This window comes from Thunnus maccoyii, chromosome 13, assembly GCF_910596095.1.
Source record: "Thunnus maccoyii chromosome 13, fThuMac1.1, whole genome shotgun sequence".
Taxonomy (NCBI): Eukaryota; Metazoa; Chordata; class Actinopteri; order Scombriformes; family Scombridae; genus Thunnus; species Thunnus maccoyii.
Window position 1 is genome coordinate 21,724,044 of NC_056545.1, and position 10,143 is coordinate 21,734,186.

The 10,143-nt window shown below is 38.6% G+C and overlaps 2 protein-coding genes across 2 annotated transcripts; one reads left to right on the plus strand and one right to left on the minus strand.

The window, feature by feature from the left end:
* The first annotated feature begins 3,070 nt into the window (after positions 1-3,070).
* nlrc3l1 (NLR family, CARD domain containing 3-like 1) lies at positions 3,071-8,330 on the plus strand. Its single transcript, XM_042430318.1, has 7 exons — positions 3,071-3,167; positions 4,307-4,588; positions 5,009-5,110; positions 5,307-5,384; positions 5,469-5,577; positions 5,685-5,925; positions 6,023-8,330. Exons 2-7 carry the CDS (start codon positions 4,401-4,403, stop codon positions 7,618-7,620), a joined length of 2,316 nt encoding a protein of 771 aa, XP_042286252.1. The 5' UTR covers positions 3,071-3,167; positions 4,307-4,400; the 3' UTR covers positions 7,621-8,330.
* Positions 8,331-8,434: 104 nt separating this feature from the next.
* LOC121909708 (interleukin-1 receptor type 2-like) lies at positions 8,435-10,143 on the minus strand. The gene is made up of 5 exons (XM_042430320.1): positions 9,901-10,143; positions 9,781-9,822; positions 9,634-9,699; positions 9,366-9,492; positions 8,435-9,205 (listed from the first exon to the last, which is right to left on the minus strand). The coding sequence occupies exons 1-5, from the start codon at positions 9,923-9,925 to the stop codon at positions 9,025-9,027; spliced, it is 441 nt and encodes a 146-aa protein (XP_042286254.1). The 5' UTR covers positions 9,926-10,143; the 3' UTR covers positions 8,435-9,024.

The following is a 10,143-nucleotide window of genomic DNA, read 5'->3' on the forward strand; positions in this document are numbered from 1 at the left end:
CTCAAATGTTTAAATTTATTAAGGCTTAAAGTTATGCATAATTAAGGGTGTGGCCACTTTGAGTGACAGGTGGGTGCCATCACAGGCAAGTTGCTACCATGGCAACAACTTTGGTTAGGTAACATAACCATGGTGTGACCCCAGATTCACAGAGTATAGACATAGGTGTAGGCTTAGCTGTCACTATTTCACTGTATTTTCACTTCATGAAAGTTAATTGTAACATTTTAGTAACCTAAAAATGTCTTGTTCAGCGCTTGGTTATACTAAAATTGTTTTAAGCCGTTTTTTTTTACTAGCAAAAATTAACATCAGCATTAGCATTATCATAGTTTACCAGAGACTGTAAATGCAGGTGCTAGCCAAGCAGCAGCTAGCAGCTAGCATTAGGGTCAGCGCCGTTCTCTTGTCTACATAATGTCATTTCTGGCTCCAAAAAACCAAGATGGCAATGGTCAAAATGCAAACTCAAGGCTTCAATTTCATAAACCAATGGGCGATGTCATGGTGGCAACATCCATCATTTTTTACAGTCTATGATTTAAACATATCACAGATAGCTATTCTGCTTGAAAAATAATGGCCCATATATTTTCCTGAATACTGCCACAGTGTGGATACAACATAAGCCACTAATAAATCCATTCGACACAATGGCTGTTTTGACAATAATTCATCTGCTTCACCTCCTGAGCCTTCGGGCACTAATCACCTCTCATACACACCACTGTTTCCTCCTGCCGTCTTTGTCGCTGCTCACGCCTCCATCACACAAAGCGCAGTGTAGTGGAAACGACGGTCGCCACTGAGACAACGATGCTGACATGCGTCTCGCTTTTTCTCATCTATGGGGAAACAGCTTCAGGTTGTAAGCCTGTGTTCACTGCATGGCCACTCATTATACAACAAATACTACATTCAAACTGGATGTCATACCGACATACCACACAAAAAATCAATATGATGAGTAACATTCAGACTTTTCCTTTCAACATGCTCGTTATCTTATATAGAGATAGAGATGCTGTGATTTTATTTCTTTTTTAAAGTAGGCATTATTTTTAATTTATTTGTTCATTTTGTCATTTTTAATTCATATCTATTGTTTTGTCATTAGGTCCAGCGACTATTTAATTCAGCATTATAACACAGCACAAATAGATGATGAAAAGTGGCATAAGGAAATTTAATTCACATTAAATCTATAGGCTACATCAAAAATACATTAAAAATTTTCCAGAGGGTGTGTAAGCAGCAATGATGTGACAAAAACAAGAAATTACATGTCTGCAACCAATAATTTTCTGACATATGCTGCCTATTAAACAAGCAGATAAATGGGACCAGTGCAGCAGAAACCCCAACAGATTCAGCTGACATTCAAGATAATCAATGATCATAAAGAAATACAGTGACAGGAAGCTATACTGTGTGAAGCCTGATAATGTGACTGGATTTCACTGCTAAATGGAAATGAAGATAACGAGACAATAATGAAATAATGAAATACAAGCCATTATACGGTAAAGATCTTATAAATACAAGCTGTAATGGGGTTTTTTTCCCCTTTATGAATCATATTTTGCAGTAGATACCCGGCTGGAAGAAATTTCATGCAATCCTCTCGATATGCTCCAATCATGCACATTACAACACAGTATCAGCCTAGTTTAACAGCATTGATATAATGGTAGATGACAAAATCATACTGAGAAGCCAACATTAGAACACCTCCCCCTCATGTTGTAAATACTGAATCTTTATTAATTGACAACTAGCCCAATTAAAGAGAGACAGTTAAGACAAGCTGTTCATGTGCTTTGGTCACCAATCAGGCCTGATTTGGGTCAGCTGTATGCTCTTTGTTTTAATGGTCTGAGTATTTATTCTAAATTTACTGTGTGCCCTTAGGTTCAACTTGAAAAACATTAATTGTTCATGTTGTTGTTTACTGTTATTAATAGTAGGCCTATTTTGTATTAACAAATAAAATGATGAGATGAGGAGAAAAAAGGGTAAAGAAAATAAATGTACATACTGTTCACATGCTATGTAATCATAGTGGTATAGGAAAGACACACGTGTCACTAATGACATTAACAATGGCCATGTTGTATTCAAGTGCCCAAATAGGCCATGACAGTGTCACAAAACTAAACCTGAAACAGAAGCAGCTAAATTGAATTCAGTCATCATTAATTTTACTATTTACATCTGTGCTTTTCCATCTGAGACATGTCAAATCCTCTTCTGTGAAAAACACCTATTGCTGTTCATGTTCACTGGAACTTTGGTTATTGTGGGCCTCGCATAGAGTATTTAATCATTTAGATTAAAAATTTTGAAAACAAGCAAAAATATCTGCACTTTTAAACTAAACAAGCATGGTCAGTCCAGTGGTAGAAAGTAAATAATCAAATGCATTTACTGAAGTACTGTACTTAAGTACAATATTGAGGCACTTCCATTCGAGTGTATGATACATAATACTTCAACTCTACTACATTTCAAAAGGTAATATTGTAATTTTTTTGTTGCACTATTTATTTGTCAACTATGGTCACTTGAAGAATTGCAGAAAATTTTGCAAATAAAATATGTGATCGGCTCATAAAATATTAGGCATTATTATAGATTAAAGAAATTAAAACAAGCTACTTAGCTCCAGCTATAACATTAAAATGCTGCTTATACATAATGACCCCACTAATAATGAAAAATAAAAAAAAACAGTATGATAATTAAGCTTAAGATATATTTTGAATACAGAACTTTTACTATACATTGTAATTTTTGTACTTTAACTACTCTCCACTCTTCAGGCCTGTGGGTAGCAGTCTGTAACATCTTTGTAATATTTGTAACTCACGCGATTTGACAAGAAGAAGAAGAAACTTTGAATCACATGACACTAGATATTAGAGAAATGTTGCAGAGGAGTTCAGGTGATGAAGAGTACAGAGCTAAATCAAGATTTTTAGAAAACACAGGACTGAATAGGAGAATTTAATGTAATAGTATAGAAAATGTTGTGATCCACACTCCCATCCAGAAGGTGGCGGTAATGCGCCTTTAAGCGTTTGCTAACCGCCATTAAACAACAAAATAAGAAGAAGACGAAGAAGAAGGAAAAAGGAAACTTTAGCTTCCTGAATCCAACTGAAAAGGTGAGTCTACTCCAGGCATTAATCATAAAGTAGTAATCATGTGTTTATATATAATATATAACTCATTACCGATGCGTTTCATTTCAATTTTCTACCATAATGGAAATGGTGTAATTCTACGCAACAGTTAAACCTCACTTGCTTTACTGCTGTTTTAACCCGTCTTGGTGAGCTTATATTGCCAAGTTAGCTTACTGTTAACTCCCAAAGTTCAAGTTACAACGTTAAAATCATAAACGCATCATAAACTTCAACGATACTATTGACATTATTTGCGCTAATGACACGTGGAGAGGATGTGAGACGTTCGACATACTGTGTCACTGACGTTTTATCACAAGGCGGAAGAAAGTTGACATACCATAAACGTCACGTAGGTAACCTCAGGCCGTGTGAAGCTGCTGCTGTTGTCTCGGTTAAGGCGGTCTGAGCAACAGTTTGAGCTCCATGCTAGTCGGCAGGCTTCACCTACAGAGACGCTTTCAGCCGTGTAAATTTTCGTTTCGTTTCGTTTTCGATACTCATTAGTTTACAACAGCAGAGGAAAACTTTTACTATCCTACTGCGTCATTCAGGGGCGAATACAAACCTGCGTACATATGACCTGAATAAAGGTTATTACAGCGGTTTCCAACCTGGGGGTCAGGACCAGGTCAGGGGGTCAAAAGGGCCATAAGATGAATATGAGGGTTCACCAGATGATGAATATTGCAGTCAGAAAAACAATTATGTCTGCACTTTTTTAAATTATAACATTTTACAGTGAGCAGGGCAAAGAAAGGCATTGTAGCAGCCGTGAAGTGATTAACATTTATGTTTCAATGTTGCATACCTGAGTAGTGTTAAAATATATTTGCAAACACATGTTGAACTGATTTAGTGATCTGTATGTTGAGTGAACGTTTTGCGTATATTAGGTGGCTGAGCACGTGATTTTGGACATTACATTTCGTTGCATATAATTTTCTTTTAACAATGTAATGCAGTATCATAATATAATGTTCACAGGCCTGAAGCTGTGCTGATCTTCCATCAGTAGACACCTGAAAATCACGTTTGGTGCAAAGTTCTTTGTACACCCTGATAGAGAATTTTAGAAATGATATGCTTTTTTTCCTCCCATGTTTGTCCTTCTGCAGGTACAGACAGGCAACTGTCCCGATACCACGCCAGGAAAAATAAAAGCTGTTTGCGCTGGTCATGCTACCTGTCAACTGACTCACTCTTTATGACATGATGGACGACACAGAAATAGAGCCAATGGACACGCCTTCGGGCAGCACTTCCCTTGGGGATGCGGCGTCTGGTGGAGGGCAAAGTATGCCGAATGAAGATGAAGATGAAGATGACGGGCTGTACTACATCCCTGAGAGAAGACCTTCTCTGGACTTGGGGCCGACTCCGATGGATACAAGCCACTGGTACTGAGAGATTTTTCATATACTAGCCCAACTGTTAGGTAGCAACTCATTTCTACTGCAAGTCATGAAAATAGAGTTAAAAAAGAACTATTTTGGTCTGATTAATAATTAGAATAACCTATTAAAAGTATATCTTCCATCCTCTAAATGTTTGCATCATCAGTACATTTTTTATTTTATATTTTTGTTATGCCCAAAAATATAACATATATTACCCAAATGTTCACATGCAAACGCATATATGAGTCTAAGCAGAATCAATCCATACCAAGAAAATGGGAAAAATTGAATAAAAATACAAAAAAATACAAAAAAGGTTAAAATGTGGCTGCTTATCTGGCACGTTTTGTAGAAGCCTTTGATTGCTTGTCGTGTGGCCACTAAGCAATCAACAAACTGCTATCCTCCTTTTTTTCCCAGGCATTATGTGGAACAGGCCAACTCACCAGTTCTGAGCTACAGCTCAATGTCAAGTGAGGCGAACTCCGACAAAATGGATGAAGACAATGCATCTTCCACGAGGTAAAAACAAGACCGACTATACAGAGAAACTAAAATCAGTCTGTAAATTCAGGCATTCATCACATTTTATCCAGGAAGTAGCTGTGCTCGTAATATGTATCTTGTAATATACTGTAACTTGTTGTGACTTTCAAACTAATGATTTCTTGTAGTTACACTGAATATAATTCAAACCCTCTTGTCATCTTGGTTTTAGGGTCCAGCTGGAGAGAACAGGCTCATACTCTAGCTGCTATTCTTTGGACAGTGACGACTGTGAAAAAAGAATCCCCAAGTAAGAAATACACCCATTGCAAGCAACTTACACGTTAGTATGTGTTATTATATAGAACACTAAAGTATGTTCACATCTCACCAGGGTTAAAAGCAAAGATGATGCCGTTGCAGAGCCTACTGACACACTTCAGTTAATCGAAGACCCAAATGTAATTAGGCATCCTTCCCTGACAGTGGGATTTACTTTGAAGGTCAGTTTGTATCCCCTCATGTCATTTTTTTTTTTAAAGAAATGAAATATAAAATGCACTCCCTCTGAAAACAACAGCACTGAATTGTATCACTCTTTCGGAATCAGGCTATTTGTAGTACCCTTGGGAAGCTGACAGAGGGGGACATGAGGAGGTTCAAGAGGATACTGTGGAAGCATTTCCCGCAGGTGTTCAACACTCCTCCCCAAAGCATGGACATGTTGGACCTTGTGGATCGGTTGCTCGAGTGTTACAGCCTAGAGCTTTCTTTGCAGTTGACCAAAAAACTTCTTGAGGAAATGGGGAGAAAGAAGGTGGTTGATTATCTCGAGACTTTGTGCATCCGAAGTAAGTATGCTGCTGCATGTCTTAATGATTTATTACTGTTAATCTGAACAAAAGGAACGGACAATGTATTTACATAAGGTCATTTTCATTTTTTCAGATGAGGTACGTTACGATTTAAGTGAGACTCTGAAGAAGAGATACGGGGAAGTGTGTGAGGATTTGAACAAGCAGGGAGAGAAGAGGCCCCTTGATGATGTCTATACCACTCTCTACATAACATCAACGAGTGATAACGGCCCAAATATTGAGCATGAGGTCATGAAGATAGAAAAGCAGGACAGCAACCGGGAACCAGGGAAACCGCTTTCTATTAAAGATATCATGAGCGAAGAATGGCTGGAGGAATCAAACGTAAAGTTTCTTTTGATCACTGGAATGGCAGGGTCAGGGAAGTCTATGGCAATCAGCAGGTTAATCCTTGATTGGATTGAAGAGAAGTCTCACCAACATGTGAATTTTTTGTTTCCTTTGCCGTTCAGAGAACTCAAACAGTTTGAGGGTGTCAAGATCTCCCTGTTGGAAATAATACAGACACTCTACCCAGAAACAAAAAAATTGAGGGATGAGGACTTTAGATCTGAAGATTGCAAAATGTTGTTTGTCTTTGACGGCCTTGATGAGTACAGCGGGAAGCTTGACTTTGAAAACACTGAGCTTCTCGGTGACCACACAGATCCCACCACCCTTAACGTCATCGTGGTCAACCTCCTCAGAGGGAGGCTACTGTACCGCGGAATGTTTCTGGTCACTTCTCGGCCGCAGGTAAGGCGCTGCATCCCTTGGGATACACATTATGATGAGAGAGACATGCGTGGTTTCCGTGACGATGAAAAGGACGAGTACTTTAAGAAGAGGTTTAAGAACCCAGATGACGCAGCTCGAGTTATCGCGTATATCAACTCTTTCAAAACCCTCCGCATCATGTGTCATTTGCCCCTGTTTTGCTCACTAGTGGCAGATGAGTACCAGCACATATTAACGAAACAGGGTCCACAGGCAGAGCTGCCCAAGAGCATCACCTTCATGTACACAAAACTGATGCTGGCGCTCATAGGGCCGTATCGCGCAGATAGAGCTCCAGTTCTTAGCCCAGATAAAGAGAAGGACTTTCTCATGAAACTTGGAAAGTTGGCCCTCACCATGCTTGAACAAAACAAGTTCAAGATCACCAGGTCTGACTGGAGAGATGTTGGAATCAGCGATGAGGAAGCAGTTGTTAACAGCGGACTGTGCATACAATATGTCACAAAGCCATACGTCTTGTTTCAGGAGAAAGTCGTAAGCTTTATCCATCCCACCATGCAGGAGTACCTCGCTGCCCTTTATGTGTTTCTGTCCTTTAGAAACCAGGGGAAGAACATTTTTGAGCAGCAGTTGAAAGAGAAGCTCTCACGGATGTTCAAGGGGAACAAGGTGATGGAGCTGTACAAGTGCGCTGTGGACAAAAGCCTCCTTTATGAGGATGGCAAACTGGACATTTTCCTGCGTTTCCTGTTTGGGATGGCACGTAACATCAACCTGGAACTTCTCAAACCGTTCTGCACCTCCACTATGAAGTGGCCATCTGCCCTCGAAGATGCTACCGCCCTCATCAAGAAGAGGATCAGAGAAAATCAGTATCCTCAAAGGAATGACAACCTTAAGCACTGCTTGGAGGAGCTAGGTGTGGGAGCACGAGAAGTGGCATCCCTTTGAAACAATGATCACTGTGCAAAGTCGTTTTGCTAAAAAATAAGTTATCAGGCTTCCACTTTAAATCCAGTCACAGGAAAAATGTATGCACTAATTAAGCCTTAGACCATTTAACAGCCAAACATACAAACATATCCTGATGTACCAAGTAAGTGGTCCTCTTTTAAATTTCATTTAAAGAAATGGGGATGTTGTAGTTTTCATGTGTTTGTGTGGATTTACAGAAGCTTTGAGATATTAGGAGCCTTATTTGGGGACTTTTTTTCTCCGTTTTTATACGATGCATATACAATCATACATTTTTGATTGACATTAATTACTGCTGTTGTTTCCAGCTGGTCTATTGTTATGCCTAACATCACTTAAGTCTTAAAGTCTAAATTCATTGCACTAGTAACAAAATAACACATGTAATATGATTATTGCTGAATGATGGTGTATTTGAAAATATGTCAAAATTATTATTCTGCCCTTTTAACTGTTGTTAATCAGATATTATTATTGTTTGTTGGTTGCTTTAATGTTATGGTATCATGTAACATGGTAATCATGTAAAAGAGTTTCTGAAAAGCATCTGCAGTCTAATCCCCGTAGTTTACATCACCGCCATACATTACCGCACGGATATACAGGATATGAAAACACTCAATGAAAATGAATAACCTGTTTGAAATAAATGGTATCATCAGTAATAGCAATCTGCAGGGAAACAGGATTCTATCGATACTGCACATGTGAGTTTGTAAGTGAATTGATTGAATGATTGGAGTTTGTGTCATTGTGGAGTATATTTGATGTGGTTTAAAAGTGCACAAGTTTAAGATGGCTAATCACCAGCAAATAAACACACACACTGGAGTGATACACAAGCATAGCAAGTAGCTGTTACAATTTATTGTTACTTATTCTACATATATATATATATATATATATATCCTGGATGTCATTGTGCATTAGAGTCATCTAAATGATAGTAATTCAGGCAGTTGAGTACAGTTTTAACAAGCATTCAGTTCCACATAAAATGCTGCATTTGGACTCTAGAGGAGGATCCTCAAAATGCTGCATCAAATTTATATTAGGAGGGTAGTAATATTGTCCAGTTGCTGTTAGATTTCAACTTTTCCTTGTTTTCTTGTCTGTATTCCCTCCCAGAGGATCAGAAGGGCTCATTTTTTACATCAAATTTTATTACTACCAGTCTCACTGAAGGGAAGCTATTAAGGAAAATGATGTGCTATTGTGGAACCTGAGTTTCACACATTTCATACATTAGATTGCTCCTGTTGCTTCCCTCTCAACGGTATATTATGTAATAGTAAAATCACAGATAATAACTCTTGTCAAGCTTGCAAGATACAGCATGGCTCAGAGGAGTCCTTTTTTTTTTTACCACAGTAACATTATTCAGTGTTTCATCTTTTTTCTTGCACGACAATCATGACACTTTGCTGCTAGTGTGATAACTTTCTTAGCCACTCCGATGGTATTCATCACCACACAGGTGAAAGTGGATTTGAGGTCTTCTGATGTAACGTTCTTCAGCACCAAGCTTCTCTTCAGGATTGTACCGTTCTCAAGGGTTGATCTAAAATAGTCATTAATTATTATTTATCGACAGGCTGCAGAACGACATCTGAATCAAAAAGTATATTCCAACACAGCATCAACACAGCAACATATTGTGTATGGATAACTGTGCTTTAATGGCTGTGTTCAGGAAATTTCCATTTAAACTCAATACTTACTCCTCTGTTTCTTCTATTCTGCCATCACTGCACGTGTCTTCGGGGAACGAGCCATTGACGAGCCAGTAGATTAGTGTTGTATCTTCAGAATTTGTGGAAGCCTTACAGTGAAGACGTAGCAGCTCTCCTGCAAGGCAGAACACATCCAGACCCATCAAACACATTTGCACTGGACCCATTAAAACAGCTTCATAATAAAAAAATTTAAAAAATCCCCACAAGCTGTCACCCAACAACTGCTGGGCCTATGAGCTGTTAAAAGTCTTACCTGGTTTAGTTTTTAATTGGACAACACGTGGCCCGATGATCTCTGGAGATCCTTCTTCTACAGAAACTGAAGGATAAATGTAGGTTAGCACAAAAAATATCAGATTACATAAATATAAAACTTTGTCAACAACAAAACACACTGTACCTGGAAATCCATCTGCAAGCAGGAGACACAGAGATCCCAAAGCTGTTGCAGAGATATAACTTAGTTTACACCCAAAGTCATATTACAATGAAAACAACTGGGCTGGTATATTATAATTACCTTTGACAACAGATGACAGCTTCATACTGAGTCCTCCAGTGAGAGCTTTTTGCTGTTGACTGGTGTTTGGGATTCCTTTATATATACAGAAACTCAAAATTCACTTCCCTACGCCTACACAAACAAATTATACAAGGCCACCCAGTACTTGGGGATTTCCTCACTCATGTTCTTGGTAAGTTGTTGACACAATTCATGATTACGCTAACATAAATCAAGTGTGCTGACTAATTCATGCCTCTC